At 39.7% G+C, this 23,823-nt stretch overlaps 1 protein-coding gene across 1 annotated transcript; it reads right to left on the reverse strand.

The window, feature by feature from the left end:
• Positions 1 to 4,758: 4,758 nt before the first annotated feature.
• cdkn2c (cyclin-dependent kinase inhibitor 2C (p18, inhibits CDK4)) lies at positions 4,759 to 9,650 on the reverse strand. The gene is made up of 2 exons (XM_059983583.1): positions 8,352 to 9,650; positions 4,759 to 5,873 (listed from the first exon to the last, which is right to left on the reverse strand). Exons 1-2 carry the CDS (start codon positions 8,487 to 8,489, stop codon positions 5,526 to 5,528), a joined length of 486 nt encoding a protein of 161 aa, XP_059839566.1. The 5' UTR covers positions 8,490 to 9,650; the 3' UTR covers positions 4,759 to 5,525.
• Between the last annotated feature and the right edge of the window lie 14,173 nt (positions 9,651 to 23,823).

Consider the following 23,823-nt stretch of genomic DNA (forward strand, 5'->3'; position numbering starts at 1 on the left):
TAGAAGTCAAGTCATTGGGTATATGATACCCAATATGATATGTTATGTGATATATATGAACATATATGATATGTTCTTCACTTGTAAAGGTGTCAAAGGTTACAGGGAGAAGGCAAGAGAATGGGGTTGAGAGGGATAATAAAACAACTATGGGTGGAATGTCAGAGCAAACTCAATGGGCTGAATGGCCTAATTGTACTCCTATATTCTCCAGTCTTATAAACTCAAGAGATTTTGCAGATTCTGGAAATCTGGAACAACACACACAAAATGTTGGAGGAACACGACAGGACAGGTAGCATCTATTGAGAGGAATAAAGAGCTGATGTTTTGGGCTGAGATCTTTCATTAGGACTGAAAAGGATGGGGGAAGAAGCTTGAACAAGAAGATAGATGGAGGAGGAGAGGTAAAAACTGGCAGCTGATAGATGAAGACAGGTAGGTGGATGGGAGGGAAAGGGGGGGTTTGGCAAAAAGCTGGGAGATATTAGGTGGAAAAGATAAAGGGCTGGAGAAGAAGGAATCTAAAAGGAAATGTGAGTGAAGCATGGGAGAAAGGGAATGAGAAGGTGCACCAGAAGGAGTTGATAGGCAGGTGAGGAGAAGAGAAGGGGAAAGAGAGGAGCCAGAATGGAGAATGGGAATGGAGAGTAGGGCTGAGGGGAAAAATTGATGTTCCTGCCATCAGGTGTGAGGTTACCCAAAAAGTATATGAGGTATTGCCCCCCCCCCAACCTGAGAGCAGTCTCATCGTGGCAGTAGAGGTGGCCATGGACCGACATATCAAAAAGCGAATGGGGAGTTTTGTGTAGTCACCCAGCTATAGGAAGGAGGTCTTTATGATGGAAAGGGTGCAGAAAAAATCAGTTATGTTTTTGCAGGGTATGATTGATAAATAGAGCCGAATAGGCCAGGTCTGTTTTCCCTGGAGTGCCGGAGGCTGAGGGGTGACTTTACAGAGGCATGTACAATCATGAGGGGTGTAGATAATGCAAGTGGTCATGCTATTGGACCAGAGTCTCATCACTTTGAGACAAGGATCAATTAGCACATCAGGTATTTACAGTTATTTATGCAGAATAATTGCCACCTTCGGTATTTTGCTGAAGAAGCCTCCTCATAGCCAGCACACGACAAGGCAAGAACTCCGCATACCACATTTTAGATTTGGGTTTGTGTTTGTGTGGTAAATTGGTGCTGAACAATCCAGTTTCTTGACCTGAGTATTACTACTCAGTCATTCATCTTCAGGCACTCTATTTTAGATTCACTATTGCTATCTCTATAAACAGAGGTGTAGGGCACTCCTTCCCTCCACCAGCCTGTAGGTCACCCTTGGGCAAGGTGTAGTAACTGCCCCCCACCCCCTGCAATCGGGTTTATGTGAAGCCACGGAAGCAAGTCCTGGATATGTGATCACTGACGCCAGGCAGACAATCTCTGAAGAGCATTGAAAATGGCCGGGGTCACCAGTCTTGAAAATACCCTACCCAGAAGACAATGACAAATCACTTCTGTAGAAAAATTTACCAAGAACTATCATGGTCAGGGAAAGACCGTGATTGCCCATGCCATATGACACGAGAAATAATAAATGATTGTTTAATTAGATTTTGTATTATTTTTAATCTACAACACATTTTCTTACTGTAACACAAAATGTCCCAAGGTAGTAATGTGTAAATACACTGGGGAGCAAATTTGGTTGTAGGTTTAGCTGTGTAATAAGCTATCCTGCCATTACCTCTTGTAGATTACCTATGATCTATCTATCTATCGTTCCTGCCACCCCTCCCCCCCCCCAATAATCTCATCCTGAAGCACATCAATTTCCACACAAATTTGGGTTTTTCCTAGTTCTGCTTCATCACCCCTCTCCTCAACAGCTTTGGTCCATTTCCTGTCCACAGTAAATGCTTGACTCTGAAGTAGATTATTCAAAATACTGATCTAATATTTTACCTCATTATAATCCATTTCATTACAATGACTTCCATCTGAGGAGGCCATGTGGCCTACTCCTGCTCCTAGTTATAAGTATACATATAATATTTCAGAATATGGGAGTTGCAGTTTCTTCTTTTCCTTGTAAGAGTCTTACAGTTTAACCATTGAGTACCCAGGCTCCGAATGCCCTGCCCTCCAGTCTTGCCAACTTTTAAGACTTTCCTCCCTCACTTGTCTCTACCAAGTTGCCTGCCATCTGATCTTGGCTGATACTATGTGGTTATGAAATGCTTTTTCAAATATTTATGCACTTGTATCTATTAACTTTAAATGGAAATTTTTTGCAACTTTTCTTCATTTGGATTTCTTACAAAAACTTGCTAAACTTAAAACAGTGCAATTACGATATTTTTTTTCTCTAACGGATTGGGCGGACTTTATAAGTGTCACAAATGAGAACGCTGACTTACAGGAAACCCACCCTCTTGAAAGTCTCTTCTTTGCTATGCTGTCCCCATATTGTCGTTGTTTATTTTAATTGGGCTTACTATCTTTTTTCTGACCTGTTGTGGCCATTCACACGAGCTAAAAACTGACCTGGCGACGGCTCCTCTCTCATTCCTTACAAAAATGGGAGTTTTCACGATGGTGAAGACTGGAATTTTCAGGCGTACGACACCGCACTTGGCAGATTACCAAGATGCAGTAACCAAGGAAATTAAGCACCAACGTCCAAAAAGTACTCTATTTTTTGTTTGTCTTTCACCAACTAAAGCTCACTAGAAAACTACATCCAGCAAATGCAAGCAGTGTGATAACATCTATTCTTAATTTACTAATCAAAATATGATTAGCCAAATCGGAATTGTCAATTTGCTACTTGTTACGAGCGATTACCCAAGAGGACAACACCGCTCCACAGTTTGTAGACTATCTTGTAATAACCTTCAGCTCTTCAGGAACATTTCAGCTCGTTTTATTTACTAATGACGCTGTAGTTTTGTTTGTCTCCCTGCACTCCAGAAGCTGTGAGACAGGCGTGTGCTAACGACGGATTTCACTGAATGAGGATATCAAAAATTATCAGCAGTTGTCCTCCTCGAGTGAACTGGACGCTAACATTTTCAATCGACCCGACACCTTAGTTCTGAAACTTAACTTCGAGAACTGACACAGTTTCAGCATGAACCTGCGTATCGTAAACCAGACAGTATCTCCAATATTCAGTCGAGCAATTCAGAGTGGCAGAATCAACATTTTTAAGATAGTACCTCAAAATAATTTTAAAAGCTTTTTACTCAGTTCTTTCGTGGGCACTTTTAGAACAGGAAGCTTAACGTCTAACGTATGACGCCAGGAGGTGTGGTGAAATTAGCTTTTTTTCAAAAGCGTTGTTTTCTATATTTTGCATTTTAAAAATAAAATATACATTGATAAAATCATACACCTGAGTTAGAAACTCGAGGAGTAGAGTGGGCGGAGTGAAAATATTTGAATATGGCAAAAAAAGGAGGAAAAGAAACTCGGCAAATTTGTAACTTTTTTTATGATAGCAAAACGCTATTTCAATAAAGCCCCGATTCTTTTAACACAATTCATTGAGAACATTGGTGCATACTATAGGATATTATTCTTTTAAGTCTCTGGTTTAGGTTGCATAGAATTAAACCCACTGCAGTATCTCCAGTGGTTCACTCTGGGTATGTAAATATACTTGTATTCATGTTTTAAGTCTTCATGTTATCACAGTGCCTCATATCGCTTTCATTGATGATGATTGTCTTTCAATGTTAGATGCTGAACGTTTCGCTTTTGTATATATTTGCCGTGACTTTCCGACCTTGTCATAATGATAGTTTAAATAATAAGTTTTACATACGAAACAGATTTTGCATTTTGAATAAATTATGATAAATGTTTTTTTCTCTAACACGGTCTGTACGCATTTTTATCTATTATGTATTTACAGTTTATTTCGCAGATCCACGAATAAATCTTTGTAATGTCTTAAACTAGTCTGATAGAATATTTGCATATACATATACTTTAATGGCATATTAACTTGTCATATTCAGTAAGTATTTCCATCAAACGCTTAGTCTTTTTAAAAATTATTCAGCCATAATAAGCTCCTACTTTTAATAAACAGTGCCCTGTTAAGTATTTTTGTCAAAATGCATACCGATAGTGTTTAAATTTCAAAATATTTTCATACCAAAATGTAAATGCGTGGAATGACTTCTCTTAAAGTACAGATTTTATAAAGATATGATGTGAAAGATTGCCATTTATCCCCCATGTTTTCCCCGTGAGATGTCTGCGCACCACGGCACATCTTACCATCAATTTACCAATAGCTTGCACGACTCATCTTTCCATCAATTTACCAATAGCTTGCACGACTCATCTTTCCATCAATTTACCAATAGCTTGCACGACTCATCTTACCATCAATTTACCAATAGCTTGCACGACTCATCTTACCATAAATTTACCAATAGCTTGCACGACTCATCTTACCAAACAACAGCAATGTATTAGTCAAAAACACAATAAATGTTACTAAATTACCAAGCTTAAATAATTGTTTTCCATACATAAATGCTCCCCAAAGACACCCTACACTAACTTGATCAGAGTTTTTGTAAAACCCCTTTATTTATGGATGTCCCAATACATATGAACTTAAAAAGGAAAGTTAATGTTATTAAATTTTAACGATTCGTGTTATCTGTCCCAGCGTGAGAAAATTAACTCAGGAAATGTTACTCCATTCACAGCATTAAAAATAGATGTCCTTTACACTCACAAGTAAGTATTTATTGGAGCGAAAGAGCCGTTATATCTTTTATAATTTATGAAGCTGATATTTGATACAATGCCATGAAAGTAATGCAATATTTACATCGAGTAAACAAAAGGATTATAATTTAATTTTAATTAAACAAACACAAACACATTAAATAATGTTTACCAACAACACACACAAAATGCTGGTAGAACACAGCAGGCTAGGCAGCATCTATAGGGAGAAGCACTATTGACGTTTCGGGCCGAGACCCTTCTCCGCGTTCACTTATTTCATCAGGCGGTAAGCAATACTTCAATGAAATTTAAAGCTACGTAAATGAAACAAACACGGTGTGTTCGGCGTTTTAAACAACATAGAAAGATGAAAACCACAACGTTCCGAAGGACTAGTTGGTAAAAGATACCGGGCATTCGCGTCATCTGCCTATTGCAATAGTTTTAAATTATTCCCTTGTGTTAGCTTGACTGCTTCATGGATAGCTTTATGTTAGTAAAAACACTGCCACGTCAAACTTGCACATTATCTTATGACCAACAGAACATTGACAAAGTTTGCCTGATTCTATGTTAATACTTATGTATAACAAATAAAATGACTTTAGCATGATGGCGTGAAAAGTAACGTTTTAAAAAAAGCATTGAATGGTAACAATGTCATCTTTCCCCAAGTATTAAAAACATATGGAATTACAAATAATGAATTTCAATAAACACGTCTTGGCCAACAAATAAATACTACAGAGGCGCTCTTGCTTACTACGTTTTTCCTATAAATTTTGTTCCATCCATTGCACAGTCTCTGTCCTCTGGTACATCCGGGCCAGCTCATATGGAGTCAGTCCCTTTACGTTCTTAAGTGTGAGGTTTGATTTCTTTGCCAAAAAAGTAACCACATCGGTGTGACCTTCCTGTGCAGCAAGGTGGATGGGTAGATTGCCCTCAGAATTTTCAATATTAACATCAGCTCCGAAGTCCACCAGGATTTTCAAAGTCTCCAGGAAGCCTTCCCTGGCCGCATCATGAGCGAGCGTGAACCCGTTGTGATCTTGCTGGTTTGGTTGAGCTCCTGCCTTCAGCAATGATTTGGCTATTATTGTATGACCAATTTGCATGACCTGGAAGATGGAAGGAGAGCAATAATATATTTTTAAAAACTAAAGTATGATTGTACCACCGTGCACACCTAAAAGCAGCAGGTTACGTGGTTATATGAATTTGCCTGCAACTTTAAAATTCTAAGCATGCGGGCATCAAGTCTGTATATTGTACACTGTTAGAGTAACTATCATCCATTTTTGAAGAATGTGTGTCTTGAGTGCTGGCCTCAACACTTTCACCTAATTCTGACGGAAGGAAATTCATGCCGATAGTTTCTTTTAACAACTATTGCTTCATAATAGTGAAGTATTGAACACAGTTGTATCCATCCTTTTGTCAAAAACGTGTAAAATATTCCTAAAGCAACAAACTAAGGTTAGGAAAAGTGGATTTTAAAATATATCAAATTTGTTTATCTGCCGCTTTGTTTTTTTTTAATTTAATTCTCATTAACGTGCCTTCTTATAGTTTTGATTATGGTTGCGTACTTAAAAATGATTCGAGGTTAACCACAACGCTTCAAGGAACATAATAGTGATAGTATAGAAATGATTAGCTGACATCTAACAGAATAGATCTTTGGATGTAAACAAAACGAAGAAATGTAATCAAGGCATAATAAATTTTAGGTATGTCGTTTCAAATTACACAAGCAGTTGTAAACTATGGATAAACAGTTTGTTGGCTTCTAGACTGTTACGATGTAAAATTGAACTAGAAGAGGATGGAACATCAAAGATGGATAAGAACTTTTCTTCTAACGGTAGCATCTAATGGCATTTCTGCAAGTATGCGTTGTCAAAATGATGGTCAAACCTCAATTATATTTTATTGATTGATTTTACTGCGACTTCTTTAAAATGTTATTGTTCTATTTGTAATGAAACGTCACACGAGATAATTGTGCATGTAAATAAAATAACAATCGTGGTTTAATTATCCTGTAAATTGCGTCAGACAACCGAAAAAGCGAACTTTATTGCTGTTGAATTTCAGTTTTACATACTGGAAAATCTCATCATCTCGAAAGATACTTGCAGAATATCTACAGATAGTTAAAAGTATTATCCAACTATATTATTTTTATTGCAACATATTCAACCAACAAATTTTTATTTAATTTAATATCGCAGCTGCTTTTAAGCGTTTTTATTGGTAATGAATTTGACAATTCAAATCCACAATGTAAAAATATATCTTTGATTTAAAAAAAACTCCTCCGGTTTATTAGACTATATTTAAATATTTCATGTAACATTTAAAGCTAAGTTTACCGTGGGACTTAATATTCAAAACAAATATAATGTGCTCTTAGAATTTCTTGTGCCAGTGTGTGTGTGTGTGTGTGTGTGTGTGTGTGTGTGTGTGTGTGTGTGTGTGTGTGTGTGTGTGCGTGCGCGCGCTGGGGAGAGGGGTAGGGTGGGGATTCAATTTTTTCAAGCATTTTGATTCCAGTAGATTATGTTTATACACTAGATCCAAATATTTTCCAGCACTGCTTTTACCGTACTACTTTTCCATAATCCTCACCAAATTAAATACAACTAAAATTGCAAACATAAGTTAGTTAATCATAAAACCTTAAAATACATTCACATATTCTTGTGGGAATACGCGATGTGTGACTGTAATGGAGATAGGTGAAGACCTGGAAAGCCGCATTTGTACACACTGTACAGCGGACATAAAATACACTATCTTTGTGTGACTAATCATCCCATAAAAGTTGACATTTTCTAGTATATTACAATAGGTAAAATATAATCGCTAAAGTGTACCTATTTATAACACAATCTATTGATTTGCTTTTTTTGCAGATCATGTGAGAAAGCTGTTCCTGTTGTACAAAAGGCCCCGAGACGGAGTCGCATCTGTGATGCTGTACTTTTGCCCGTGCTGCAAGAAGAATACTTTAAGACGGATAAATCCATCATAACTTGAAATATGGGTTAGATGCATCTAAATGATAACGTCTGCAAATAAGTAAAGCCGCTGTCCCTTCTAGTCCATGTTGCAACACTTCAAAAATTTCAGCTCACTTTAAAGCCGTCACATACGCTTAAAAGCTGTCACGATACTGATTTAAAAGCAGAGTTTAATTGGTCCAGTATATCAATCACAATAACAACAATACTGTTGACTTAGATTTTGAATATCCACAACCATCTTTCAAGGAGATCAGATTGTTCGCATCAGAGTATCGAACAATGTGAACTTTATATCTAAAAAATAAAGAACTGTCTCATCATTTAAAGATAATTCAACGGCTTAGTTATATTGTCATCCAAGCAAAATGCGTTTTGTTCCCCCCCCCCGTACCTTTTAGCTATTTTAGCAATGCGTCATTTACTGTATTTACTGTCGTCCGAATCACACTGATACTGACGAAATCTAATGGACATTGTTTTGAACGTATAATGCTCAGAATGCAGCACAGATTTCTCGTCAATGTAAGTATACTGTGTAGAGAAGAAGACAGAAGCAGCTATACCAACCTGAAGTGCAGTTCTGCCAAACTTATTGATTGCGTCTGCTTCCACTCCGTTTTCCAGCAAAATATTAACTTCTTTCAAGTCTCCTTTGGCTGCAGCGCTTGTTAATTTATCACCGACCGATCCATCAGTTGTTTCCATTATTTACACTTAAAAAAGTCGAGATCCCCAAAGCACAAACACCAGCAGGTATGGTGGAGGCGAGGAATCCGGCCCCGTTCTCTATGTACTATTTACTAAGCTAGAGTAATAGATGAGAGATCCTTAGTAATGACGTTGCCAGTTCCGCCCCTTTTTCTCATCAATATAATACACGTGATGCCAGTACACGGACAGCCCGGTTATCTCAAAATTAACATTTTCAAGTGATTCTGCCATGTTATTTAGACATAAAAGTTATCAAAATGCAATTAACACTGCCAAGGGATTTAGTATTGCACTTACTCAATTGTGAAATATTTCGAAATAACATCAGAGCAGATAGGGGAATCAGTTACTGTATCCCCTACACAGATACAATATTTGAATATTTTGCCGTTTCCCGCCCATTTTGTAACTGCTGCTGTACTGTAAATGAACGGCTGATGTGGGCAGCGACCTCCGGCTTTTTCCAGGACCCCGAGCTTTAGGGGGCAGGGAGAATTCCACCTACTCTTTTTGTCAAATTAAGTTCCAGAAAAATGCCACAAAGCCGCTCCGTTCGGCAGAAGGCGAGTTCGTCAGCTTTGACATCTGCAGCCGCGGACTGGGCAGGCAGCTCATTGCGATTCTGTGCTAGTACTCCGAACAGGAAAATAAACTCGCTTCAGCCTCGGTGAAAGTGCAGGTTGAGGGTGAAAGCCGTCCTCTGGGTCGGGTCTCTTGGTTGTCACGGCGAACGTCCACTTTTCTAGCCCCGTAAGAATACTGGCGGTTTCGTAAATGCTGATCTCCAATTGCTGTTTTGCAAAAAAAAACTTACTGACATCATCAAATTTTAAAAATGAGCGTTCCTCCAGCGCAGTCAGTGCCGCCCACACTGCGTTGCAACGGAAACAGCAGCTGCGGTGTAACGCTAGGAGCCGGCGGCCAGAGCGCAGAGCCGAGCTGTGCTCCCGGCGCTTCTCTGTCACGTTTGCCTCTCCGAAGCGCACTCCGTTAGATTTCTCACTGAAGCGATGCCAGTAACGGATACGGAGGAATTTTAAATTGTGCAATGCAAATCGAAAGAGCCAATCCCCATTCCCATTCCATTTGTTAATTTACTGATTTGCATTTTTGTACGCAAAGGTCAAACTAAAGATTTCTGCCACGGGCCCTTGGTCTATCGCAACGAGCGGTTCAGGCTGTTTACCCTAATAACGGAGCGTTCTCCAGAGTGAAACTCCAGCAAAACTCGCCATGTAACGGCTACCTGATTCACGCAATTACTTTAACTATCTTCTGGGTTTAGGCATTCTCTGCTGAGACTGACAATTTGTCCAAATGGCCATGGTCCAGGGTTTCCTCAACAGTCTGTCACACAGGTGAACGTCCAACTATGCCCAAGGCGGCTGAAGGGAATTTGGGTATACAGAAAATCACGACATTGATGTGCTAGGCGCAGGATTTGTGAAGCAACAAGAACTCCAACCTTTAAAGAAACTGTTTTAAAAATAAGTCATGAATATCTTAAACGCCCAACGAAATACCACTTGGCTAAGACCAGACCGGGCCCTGAACATCGGGAGAGGAAAGGCACCAGCTCCCTGGAAAGTCGCCTGTTAAACGTAAAAAGTTCTTAATGCACATTAGCTGTCGTGATCGTAATTTCAATGAAAGCATCACAACACGGAGAGATCACACTCTATGATTTTATAAAGCATAAGTTTTATCTACCAGCATCTTTAATATTCCTAGGCAATGCAGTTTTGATCGGCATCCTATATTCAACAACACACCTCTACTTTTAACTATTTTAAGACATAAATCTACCAATAAGCTATTCAGCAGCAAAAGCATCACAATAGAGCAAGGCCTGTCTGGACTCTGGGTGGTAATGTATCATGGGGAGAAATTTTGGCCATTTTCTATTGAACAACTCCATACTTTTATCCCAACAATTATTCAGACATCCACCAATCATTACAAATTGATGATTAAATCTGAATCCAAACTACTTTATAACACTTAATTTCAGACTGGATATTGAAATAAAAGAAAGCCCAGACCATGTGTTGTTTCAGAGTACATTGTTTAAAATGTGATTCCCATTTTAATAATTTTGCATCAATGACTTAGCAGTTGCACTTATTGGGTTGATAAACCGTGCATGCAACTTACAATTAATAAAGGTTTTCCTAGGGTTGCCATCAAATTGAAATTTATCCCCATTTGAAGAAAAACATCCCTCCCTATTGCTGGATTACCAACAGGGCCAAAAGCTGCAGACTGTTGCTTTTAGAAAAAAAAGCAATTGTTGCGGCTTGGCATTAATTTTAGCTGTTTTTCAAGTTATATCATGTTTGCCATTGTAATTATTCTGAGAAAGTGGTGCTGAACTTGGAAAGCTGCCAGGTTACTGTTTTATGACAAACAAAACCAGTTCTAATCTTTGGTATGATAGGTGTACTCAAATGATTAATTGTTAATCAAAGTAAGTAGGCCACGGGCAGAAATTAAGAGTGGGCTCAGATTGTAAGTATTCCTATAACTGGAACAAGTAAAATTAATTTCACATAAATTTGACTTTCAGTTTAAAAATTTCACTTAATTTATGCAAGGGAGGTAAAAAAGTAGAAATCACACAATATGACTTTTTCAATTTACTCATAATAGCTAGGAAGTAGAAATGATCTTGTGGCACCCAGGAAGCCATTTGGTATTGATATTGGTTTATTATTATATTATGTACTGAGATACAGTGAAAAGCGTGTGTGGAATACTGTTCATTCATGGATTGAACCAGAGCAGTTCCTTGGCCCATTCCCATTTATCTTAATTTACTGCCTCACTGCAACATTATCTCTGTCGTAGACTATCAACCTACCCCACATTCCACCTTTGGATGACTTATACAAACTGACCTGTCTGTCCTTGGAATCTGGGAGGAAGCTGTGTTTCTCCAGGGGAAACCAACATTGTTCTTGGTCCTGGAGCTGGCAGGTAACAGCCACAACTGCTGTACCATACATAGTACACCCTACTTGGAACAAAAAGAATCAAACAAAAAGCATGAACCAAAAAATGTTTTGAAGATTCGGCAAAGCCTCCAGAATTCCCAAAAGAATAAATTTCAGTAAATGTATTCCACTTGGAATCTTTCTATCTTCAGGCTAGTGATTGTGTAATAAAATGATTATGCTTTCTAAGGTAAAAGTATATTTATTATCAAAGTACATATATGTCACTGTGTAAAAGCCTGAAATTTATTTTTTGCAGGCATACTCAGTAAATCCAAGAACCATAATAGAATCAGTGAAAGATCACACCCACAACAAACTGTGCAAATACAAAAGAATAAATCAAACAATAACAACAACAACAACAACAATAATAATAATAATAATAATAATAATAATAATAATAATAATAACAAATAAGCAAGAAATATCAAGATGAAGATTCCATAGATTGTGGGAAGAATTCAGTTATGGAGCAAGTGGTTATCCCCACTGGTTGACGGGTAATAACAGTTCCTAAATCTGGTGGTGTGAGTCCTTTGGCTTTTGTATCTTATTCCTGATGGCCTTGATGGTGGGGGTCCCTGATGATGGATAACCGCGGTCTGTGAAGATATGCTCAATGGCAAGGAGGGCTTTACCCATGATGGCCAGGGCTGTATCCAATACTTTTTATAGGATTTCCATTCAAGGGCAATTAGTGTTTCTGTACCAGGCTATGATAAAACCAGTCAATATTCTCTGCACCACACACCTATAGAAGTTGTCAAAATTTAAGATGACATGCTGAACCTTTGCAAACTCCTAAGGAAGTCAAGGTGCTGCTGTCCTTTCTTCATGATTGCACTTACACACTGGGCTCAGGACAACTCCTCTGAAATAATAACACCGAGGAATTTAAAATTCCTAGCACTCTCCATCTTTGATCCCCCAGTGGCTCATGGATCTCTGGTTTCCTCCTGAAATCAATAATTAGCTCCTTGGTCTTGCTGACATTAAAAGGGGGGTTGTTGTTGTGACTCAGCCAGATTTTCAATCTCTCTCCTATAACTTGTTTGATCACCACCTTTGATTTGGCTAACAACAGTGTTGTCATCAGCAAACTTAAATATGGCATTAGAGCTGTGCTTAGCCTCAAATCATAAGAGTAATGAGAGTTGATCAGGAGACTAAACACACAGCCTTGTAGTGCACCTATGCTGATGGTGATTATGGAAGAGATATTGTTGCCAATCTGAACTGACTGGGGTTGGTAAGCGTGGAAATCGAGGATCCAATTGCACAAGGGCATATTGATGTCAAGGTATTGAAGCTTATTGATTAGTTTTGAAGGGATAAAAGTATTGAATGCCAAGTTGTAGTCATTAAAGGGTATCCTGATGTGTGCACCTTTGCTGTCCAGATGTTCCAGAGTTGAGTGAAGAGCCAATGAAATGGCATCTGCTGTGGACCTGTTATGCTGTGGATCCAAGTCACCTCTCAGGTAGGAGTTTATGTGCTTTATCACTAACCTCTCAATACACTTTATCACAGTGGATGTAAGTGCTACCGGATGATTGTGTTTTTGAGGCAATGGTATAATTGAAACAGGTGGGTACCTCAGACTGCCGAAGCAAGAGGTTAAAGATACCAAATTAGTTGATCAGCACAGTTTTTTAGTACTCCACCTGGTATCCCCTCTGGCCCAGAGACTTTCCAGGGGTTCACCCTCCTGAAGGATGCCCTCACGGCAGTGGGGAAATCACAGGGTCATCAGGGTGGGAATTCATGAAGGTTCCTCCATGTTTTGACAGTCAAGCGAGCATAGAAGGCTTTGAGCTTGTTTGGAAGCAAAGCCCTGTTGCCACCTGTGTCACTTGATTTCACTTTGTAAGAGGTAATAGCATTCAAGCCTTGCCACAGATGTTGGACATCACTCATTAATGGAAATTTAGCCTGGAATTGCCACTTTGCCCGTGAGATGGCTTTCCAGAGATCACTGATCTGCCCCTCAGCAGATTGTGGATTTCATGATTCATCAAAGATTGGGGAAGACTGAATGATTTTGTGGGAATGCAATCATCCACAATCTCAAGACTCTATCTATGCAATATTAATATCCCAGTGAAGAGAGTACTTTTACAGCCTGGTTGCATTTTGTAATTATTTTGTTTTAAACATTAGACAAATAATCCACTGAACCCAAGATCTCTGCTTGTCCTTGATTTTTCTTCCATTGTGGAGTTTGGCGCAGACCTATATTGGGTAGCTGGTTCTGGCTTTTGCAACATAGAGTAATGTTGGATTCTCCTCGTATAATTGATGGGGTGCATTCATACTGAGGTTGTTAGAAAGATCCTAGTAGACCGGAAAACTACAAGTACAATGCTGCTATTAAAAGGATGAAGGAAAAGAAGGAGAAAAAGGAACTACAAGCAGGTTAGCCTAACATCTGCTTTGGGAAAAGGCAGTCCATTATTAGTATAGTAATAAAGGGGCCCGTACAAAATCATAAGATCATAGTACCACAAGGTACTGGAGCGGAATTAGTCTATTCAGCCCATTGAGTCTGCTCTGCCATTCCTTTATGACTGATTTATTATCGCTCTCAATCCCATTCTCCTGCCTGCTCCCCACAACCTTTGACACCCTGAATAATCAGGAACCTATCAGCCTCCCCTTTAAATATACTCAATGACTTGGCCTCCATAACCATCAGTGGCAGTGAATTCTGCAGAATTCCTGCACTCTGGCTAAAGAAATTCCTCCTCATCTCTGTTCCGAATGGACACCCCTTTATTCTGAGGCTGCGCACCCTTGGCGCTAGACACTCCTGCTGTGTATTCAATATTTCAGTAATATTTGAGGAATATTGTAAATATATTATTTTGATTAAGCATTCTTTGTTTAAATAATTCATTATGTGTTATATTTAAAAGTACCTGAATGGCATACGTCATTATGCCACCACATCATAATTGTGTGCCTCACTTAAAATAAGAAGGAAACGTTGATCCCTGGTTTGCTTGTGTTTTTCTTTCCATTAGTTTTGGAGTTACAAAACATAACAGTGGCAACAGTTAAGTATTAAAATGAACACAAGCTGACTGTTGAAGTGCCCCAAGACATTTGAGTTTTAAAAAGTGCAATCAGATGTTCAAGTTTTTAAAAAGTGCATTTTTTTCTTCACAAGAGAAGATGCCGGAGTTAATAAAAAGGCAAGAACAAACAAACTTCATGGGTTCATTAGCAGTGAATACCAGGAGATGATGATAATAATAATAACAGTAATAATAATAATAGGGAAAAAAGCAGAAATGACTGGCTACATCGGAAAGATAGACACATTCAATTTCACAACAGGTAACTGGAATTTGTATACTGAGTGAATTGAGCAGCATCTTGAAGCAAATGACATGTCCAATGAAAAGCATGTATCAGTTTTGCTGAGTGTAATAGGTAGGAAAGCACACAGTTGGCTTAGAAGTTTGACTGCTCCAACCAAACCAGCCAATAAGAGCTTTGCTGATATTGTGAAAGTAATACAGGAACATTTAGAAGTGAAACCATTGTTGATTGCAGAATGCTTTAGATTTCATAAGCGGCATACAAAGGAAGGGCAGTCCATCTCAGCGTTCATGGCTAAATTGAAGAGATTTGCTGAGCATTGTCATTTCAGTAATGAGCTTAATGATGCACTGAGCATTTATTTTGTGGAACCTTACAAGAAAGCATTCAAAAATTACCCCTAACTGAAGAACAACTCACATTTAAAAGAGCAGCTGAAATTGCTGGAAGTGAGCATGAACAAACTTGCAACATCTAATCAGAGTGAACAGATTGTGTTATTGTTATGGCAGATGCTCACATATACCAGACCAATGCATATTTAAAGGCAAAACTTAGAGAAAATGCAACAAACTAGGACAAGTACAAGGAGCATATTGGACAGACAAAAATAAATGGACTGTGCAAGGAAGAGAAAAAGATAAAAAGTCAAGTGGCAGTTTCAAAAGGAGCACTAATATGCATGATGTTGAAGAAATTTCTGATGCTGATGAGAGTGACTCAGCTCTGAGTAGCCTTGAGATTTACAATGTGAAAACTAACAATAGACAAGCAATATGGCTTACACCAGAAGTGAACAGCAAAATAATTAAAATGGAATTGGACACTGGCTTGGCTGTTGCAGTTATTCCACAAAATGAGTTTGAACAGCATTTCAAAGATGTTGAACTGAAGCTCACAGAACCTATACTGGTGAAAACACAATTCCTGTGGGAATTACATTCGTAACAGTGAGATGCAACAACCAACAAACCATATTGGGCTTATATGTGGTAAAAACAGGAGGGCTGGCATTGTGAGGATGTGATTGGCCAAGCCAACTACAACTCCATCCCCTGCAATGGAGTCAACTGAAAGTGACTTAAGAAATGTACTGGATGATAGCACAGCGGTGTTCATAGATGGCATTGGAAATCTCAAATATATAAAGGGTAAAATAGCGTTAAATGAAAATGCCACACCCAAGCTTTACAAAGCCCATCTTGTTTCTCATACCAAAAATGATAAAGTAACAAGTGAGCCAGCTCGCATGGCAGATGAATGAATTCTGTCCAAGGTTGAGTGGAGCCCATGGAACCCAGTACTTTCAGTAGATCAATACCCTCTGCCCAGGATAGAAGATGTCTTTGGAAACCTTTCTGGAGGAAAGCACTTCAGCAACCTGGATTTAGTTGAGGCCTATCTATTGATGGAGACGGAAGAAGAGTCCAAAGTGTTTCTCACATAAACACTCACAAAGGACTTTGTTGCTATAATAGGCTTATTTTTGGAGTAACAACTGCACTTGCACTCTGGCAGAAAGCTATGGACCAGATGCTGCAAGGCTGCCTGGGCACACACTGTTATCTGGATGACATCTTTGCTACTGGTAAGAATAAGAAGGCGCATCTCCAAAATTTCAAGACAGTGTTAAAAAGATTGGAAAATGATGGGCTCAGAGCATGATGTAACAAATGTGAATTCTATAAACCAAGCATAACTTACTGTGGTCACATCTTTGACACACAGGATAAAGCAAGTGTGCTTAGAAAATTCAAGCAGTGGTGGATGCTCCAAGGCCAAGGGAAGTGTCACAGTTACGGTCCTTTTGAGTATTTGTCAATTACTGTAACAGGCTTCTGCCAACCTGGCTGTTGTGCTCCACTCCTTGAACTCATTAGTACAGATTGGGAAAAGAAAGGCAATGGATAAAGCTGTGTGAGGTGGTTTTCCAAAAGGTAAAGGGAATGGTGGCATCATACACTGTACTCACACATCAAGATCCACAGTGTCCAATAAAGCTTGCCTGTGATGCCTCGTCTCACGGCATACTGTAGATGCAGTCATGTGATAGAAGAGAATGCCCCATAGCCTTTGTATCAAGTTCCCTTACAGGTGCAGAGAAAAATAATGCACAGCTCAACAGAGAGGCCTTCAGTCTCGTTTGATGTGTAAAACACTTCAACTGGTCCTCTCATGGGAGAGAATTTACCCTCATTAATAATCATCAACCACTAGTCAGAACTATTTCCTGCAGTCCCAGAGTCAACTCCTACAACCACCATGGAGGGGACCCTGGAACCTGAGATTGTTTCACAACCACAAGTCTCACCTGCCAAGTAGAGTGACCCCACCCACCCACCAGTGGAAACATCAAAAGTATCATGGATTTCATATATTTCAACAGAATCACACCTCATCCTTCCAAAGAATGCAGATCTAACCTTTTTACTATTTGTGATAGGACAAATTTCTCACCTTAGATATTAGCCCAGTGAATCTCTTCTGGACGGTCTCAAATGACAGTACTTTTTTTTAAACTAAGAGGACCAAAACCATGTACAGTACTCCAAGTGTGGCCTCACCGCACCCTGTTCTAATGTAACAGTACTATCCCTTTTCTAAAATTGCAATAAATGCCAATATTGCATTTGCCTTCCTGACTACATGCTGTTCTTGCATAGCAGCATTTTATGTTTCATACATTCGAACCTCTGTGTTCCACTCATCTGCTTTCTCTTTCATTGAGATGAGTGTCTGCCTTTTGATACCTCCTATGGGAATGCCTCACCTCACACTTTTCCACATTAAACCCCATTTACCAAACTTTTGTCCACCCACTTACGTTACCTATATCCTATAACAGAGTCCAAATACCTTCATCGCAACATGTCCATAAGACCATATGACCTTTAAGCCATTTGGCCCATCAAGTCACCTCTGCCATTCAATCACGGCTGATCCTTTTCTCCCCTCCTCAGCCCCACTCCCTAGCCTTCTCCACATAACCTTTGATACCATGTCCTTTGATGTTCTCCCACCTATTTTTATGTTATTAGCAAATGCAGGAAGGAACATACAGTAATTTTCTGACAATACAATGAGAATTGAAACAGTTATTTCTGAGGAAGCACAAAGTCTGTAAGGGAGACATTAAATGTGTGAGTCAGTAAACAGCAGATGGAATATAATGTGGGAAAATGAGAGGCTAGCCACATTGGCAAGAAAAATAGAAAAGCAAAATATTGATTGAATGGTGTAAGACTAATCAATACTGAGCTTCAGAGAGATTCATTTGTTTATTATCACTGACATGTGTCATGAAACTTGTTGTTTTGTGGCAATAGTACAATGCAAGACATAAAGCAATTAAGATAAGTTACAATAAACAATAACATAAAAACATGATGCAAAATAGGAATAGTAATGTAATGTTCTTGAGCTCATGGACCATTCAGAAATCTGATAGCAGAGGGACAGAACTTGTTCCTAAGACATTGTCTGTGTGACTTCAGTCTCCTTTAATTCCTCCCTTATAGTAGTGAGGAGAAGAGGGGACAACTGAACAGGGTTTTAGTAAAGTCATATCAATAGTACTGTGTATTGTTTCGGTACCCTAATTTAAAAATGGCCATAGCTACCCTGGAACAAATCAACAAAGGTTTACCAGATTAATTCCTGGGATGTAAGCATTGACATTAAGAGAAATGATTGAGTAATTTGGCCTGTTCTCTTGACTAGATAAGAATAAGTGGTGATTGTATTAAAACACATTGGGTAGATATTGTGTAGATACTTCCCCCGGTGGGTGAGTTTCAAGATGAGCAGTTGCCCAATTAAGACTGAAATAAGGAGTTTTTGTCTCAGGGCAACAAGGGAACTATGGATGTTAATGTAAGTACATTTGAACTGAGATGGAAGGATTTTGGACTAGAGAATCAATGATTATGGGAATTAATTAAGAAAATAGTGTTGAAGCCAACACTCAGATATAACGGCAGTTGAGGTTCGAGGGGCATAGGCCAGTTTCTATTCCTGCTTTTCAAGTTTTTATAAATTTGTAAGTATTAGAAGCTGAAGCAGAATGTTTTAGAAACAGTGGAAAGTAAGCAATAAAGGAACTGCCCAAATATGTGACAATACTGGCACCTGTGCATTTCAATTTACTAGCTTCAGTAGTGGCATACAGTGTACCCAGGTTGTTACCTAGTGATTATGTGTTTGGGACTCCATTATTGGCATGGCTGTTCACCGTGGTCAGAGGTGGAGACCTGCGCAAGGAAGATATTAAAGTGCCACAGGGGGTGTGCCAACCCCGGTAGCACTATCTTCACCATGATGAGGTAAATCCCGGTGGCAAGGATGAACCCAGGACAACCGGTCCCACATCTTGGCTGCAGGAAGCTGCCGGGTCTTTGGTCTGTTAAGGCCCGTCTATTGCGCGCCGCCAGCGTATTGCTTTTCTGTCAGGGTGTGCTCCCTTAGCCTTGTATCAACAGACTTATTTACCCATAGCTGGGACAGTGGTTGACGGGTGCCAGGGTGTATCCACACAGTGGTGGGCCTGCATGCCATGCCTCTGGGGCCCACTGCTGCTCCGAGATCCCCTGTAGTTTAGCCTGGTACCGTAAGATACCCAGTTCCCGCATGTGGCCCTGAGGAGGCACTGCAGGAGTCTTGGTGGTGGAGAGGCTCTGTATTGGCAGGAGGAGGCTTACACACTCGGTTCCTCTTTTCACCCTCTGTTGAGAAGGCTAGCCAGTAGCAATGGCTGTAAGCAGAGAGTAGCAAGAAGAGAGCACTATGTGGCAGACAGCATGCAACATGCACTAACTACAAGCACCACTACACTGCTGCACTAGACCCTGTGAGCAAATACTCCACTGTACCCCTACTTGTACTACCTCCTCCCTGAATCCAAAGTTCAACATTCTAAGTAAGTGTATTATCGAAGTACATACGTGTCACCATATACGACCCTGAGATTCATTTTCTTGGAAACATATACAGTAAATTGAAAAAACACAGTAGAATTAATGAAAGACGAACAAGACGAACATGCCGAACAAGACGAAGAATAACCAATATGCAAAAGACAACAAAACAGGCAAAGACAAAATATAATAATAATAATAATAAATAAATGAACAAGAAGTGTTGAGAACATGAGATAAAGAGTCCTTGAAAGTGAGTTCATAAGTTGTGAAAACAGTTGAGTGATGGGGCGAGTGAATCTCTCTGGTTCAAGAGCCTGATGGTTCAGGAGTAATAACTGTTCCTGAATCTGGTGCCATGGGTCCTGAGGCTCCAGTACTTCCTTCCTGATGGCAGCAGTAAGAAGAGTACATGGCCTGAATGCTGCTTTCCTGCACCAGTGCTCATGTAGATGTGCTCAGTGGGGAGGAGGGCTTTACCCGTGATGGACTATGCTGTATCCACTACTTTTTGTAGGATTTTTCACTCAAGGGCACTGGTGCTTCCATACCAGACCATAATGAAATAACTCAATATACTCTCCACCACACACCTATAGAGGTTTGTCAAAGTTTTAGATGTCACGTGGAATCTTTGCAAACTTCTAAGGAAGTAGAAGTGCTGCCACACTTTCTTCCTAATTGCATTTATGTGTTAAGCCCAGGATAGATTCTCTAAAATGAGAATCTGAGGAAGTTAAAATTGCTGACCCTGTCCACCTCCGATTCCCTGATGAGGACTGGCTCATGGACTTCCTTTAGTTACCCTTAGATGATGATCATGAAGTTTATCTATCAGAGTGCATACATTATACTTAAACAAAGTGACAAAAGGAGCATACAGTCTCACTGACTTGTTAACTGCCCACCCTGCCCCATCTCTGATTCCCACATTTGCCTCACTAGCTATTTCCTAACAACCAAACTAGAGTGGAAATAAGTCATCTTCAGAGCCTGAAGGACCACCCAAAAATAGATAGCAGCTCCAGAGAAATACCCAGGTTGACATCTGGGTTCAGGTAAAGCTCGGTTTCTGTGGAGGCAATGTTTACGGTCTTGGATGCTTTAGCATATTTGGTGCTGAATTCTAAACTAAAAAGGAGAAAAATGTTTTGTTTCATAACTATTGTTATAAATGGGAACTGCTACTAAATAATTTTAATTTTAGAAGTAAATATTGGTTTCACATTGAGTTTTATATGGTCCTTTGCAGAACAGCTTCCTTTTCATTGAGGACCCATATTAAACAAACTTTGAAGGCTCCCAATTTGGGTACATATGTATGTGTGTATGTGTATATATATAATTTTTCCCTCACTCCTTATGGGTGGTGAGTATGCGTATTTTCCCCTCAACCTCAGGCTGAGGCCTGGGAGCTTAGCTTAAGGGTTCAGCGCAGTATCCTTACAGTTGCTAATAGAGCGCTCTTCTGGACCGAGATCTCAGATGTTGTTCCAGGGATTTGCTGGAGCCACTCTCCCAGTGCAGGTGTCACAGCTCCAAGTACTCCTATCACCATCAGGATTACTCTGGCTTTAACCTTCCACATCCTTTCGATCTGCTCTTTCAAGCCCTGGTATTTCTCCAGCTTCTCATATTCTGTCTTCCTGATGTTACTGTCATTCGCAATTGCCACATCCATTACTGTAGCTTTCTTCTGTTCCTTGTCCAGTATTACTATGTCTGGTTGTTTGGCCAGTACCTGCTTATCAGTCTGTATTTGGAAGTCCCACGGGACCTTAACTCTGTCATTCTCCATTACCTTCTTGAATGTTTCCCATTTGGACTTGGGAGTGTCCAGTCTATACTCAGCGCAGATGTACCTGTGCACAATTCCTGCAACTTGGTTGTGCCGTTCAGTGTATGCTGTCTCTGCCTGCATCTTACACTCTAATGCAATGTGCAGGATGGCTTCAGCAGATTCCCTGCACAGTTTGCATCTTGGGTCTTGTCTGGTGTGATAGAGTCCTGCTTCTATTGCTCTTGTGCTCAGTGCCTGATCTTGTGCAGCCATGAGCAGTGTCTCTGTGCTGTCCCTCAACCCTGCTATTTCCAGCCATTGGTAGGACTTTCGCACGTCAGCCATCTCAGATATCTGGTGATGGTCCATCCCGTGCAGTGGCTTGTCCTGCCATGGCCTCTGGTCCTCTGGCTCTGCTTCACCCACTTCCATTTCCATGTCCCCTGCCTGCTGTCTGAGGTACTCTGAGTGGCAGAGACTGGTATTAGCAACATCGCAGGAGTTGTGAGTCAGCAGTGAACTCAGTGTAGGACTGCCTTAGGGTCTCCATTTCCGGATAGTTCCTCGGGGTTTACTCCCGAAGCCTTTCCCTTGATTAGGTGTATCTGCAAGGTAATGGAGGTTTGAGATCATCTTCTCCCAGATGTGCTGCCAACCACAGCTGACGAGTCCCATCTACCCAAAGCAACTGGTTTTTTTTATACATTTTCTACATCACTACAGATAAAGAAAACCCCAGATCGAAATGAAGAACATTAATACAGTGCAAAAATAAACATACAATAATAATATAATACAAAAGAAGATCATTGAGAAAGCACCCAAATTGAAGACATGTAAAATTAGTATCCTCCCCAAGCCCCGCAACAAAAAAGAACTCCAGACCAACCACAACATAATATAGAGAGTATACATCAGGACATTCAAACCCCCAAAACTGTAAATACACTTAGCAACAGAAGATATTAATGCCTACTACCAAAAAAAAAGGAGCTGAAAGCAAGGGACCGAAAATAAACCTTAGTTAGGAGGAAGGTTATGAAAGTACTCAATAAAAGGTCCCCAGACCTTATGGAACTTTGTATCCGAATTAAGAACTGAATAATGATTTTTTTCAAGGTCGAAGCAGGACATAATATCATTAGGCCATTGAGCATGTGTGGGTGGGGCAACATCTCTCCATCTAAGAAGGATTAAACTTCTAGCCAGGAGAGAAGCAAAAGATAATATTCGACACTTAGTCAAACTCAGACGTAAATCTGTCTCACCCAAAAAACCGAACAAAGCAATTAAAGGGTTAGGTTCTAGGTGGTGATTCAAAATATAAGATAACGTTATGAAGACATCCTTCCAAAATTTCTCCAAACTAGGACAAAACCAGTACATATGGATGAGAGAGGCCTCGCCCCTTTTGCATTTATCACAAAGAGGACTAATATTAGGGTAAAATCGAGATAGTTTAGATTTAGACATATGGGCTCTATGAACAATCTTAAACTGTAAAAGGCAATGGCGAGCACAAAGAGAGGTTGAATTAACCGATTTGAGAATCGAGTCCCAAGTCTCATCAGATAAGGAAATATTTAAATCATGCTCCCAAGCCATTCTAATTTTATCCACAGGGGCACACCGTAAGGATGCTAATTTATCATGAATAAATGATATTAAACCTTTACCTAGTGGATTAATAGAAAGAAATAAATCCATAACATTTTTCTCGGGCATTTCAGGAAAGTTAGGAATTAAAGGATTAATAAAGATTCTAATTTGGAGATATCTAAAAAAATGAGCATTGGGCAGATTGAACTTAGCAGAGAGCTGTTGAAAAGATGCGAAGCGATTATCAATAAAAAGATCTTCAAAATGTCTAATGCCCTTCCTATACCAATCATGGAATACTGAGTCATACGTAATAGGTAAAAAAAAGGTGATTACGTAAGATAGGGCTAGAAAAGGAAAAACCCTGGAAACCATAAAATTTCCTAAACTGAGCCCGTATACGCAAAGTGTGTCTAACAAGAGGATTAACAATTAATCTGGACAAACTACTAGGGAGTACAGAGCCAAGAAGTGCAGAAATAGATAATTCTTTAGTGGAATTCAACTCCATTGCCACCCAATTAGGGCACTCAGGTTGGCCATGGAAAAAAGACCAAAAGGTAGCACAACGTATATTGGCTGCCCAATAATATAAACGAAAGTTAGGTAAAGCCATCCCACCCCCTTTTTTAGATTTTTGGAGATAAACTTTATTAATTCTAGAGCGCTTATTCTTCCACAGATATGACAAAATAATAGAGTATAAGGAATCAAAA

The sequence above is a fragment of the Hypanus sabinus genome, chromosome 11 (genome assembly GCF_030144855.1).
Source record: "Hypanus sabinus isolate sHypSab1 chromosome 11, sHypSab1.hap1, whole genome shotgun sequence".
Taxonomy (NCBI): domain Eukaryota; kingdom Metazoa; phylum Chordata; class Chondrichthyes; order Myliobatiformes; family Dasyatidae; genus Hypanus; species Hypanus sabinus.

Excerpts from the sequence above, each read along its gene's own strand:
- cdkn2c (XM_059983583.1), bottom strand. The coding sequence starts at position 8,489 with ATGGAAACAACTGATGGATCGGTCGGTGATAAATTAACAAGCGCTGCA. Across the intron at positions 5,874-8,351 it reads TTGGCAGAACTGCACTTCAG|GTCATGCAAATTGGTCATAC; the intron begins GTTGGTATAGCT and ends TCCATCTTCCAG.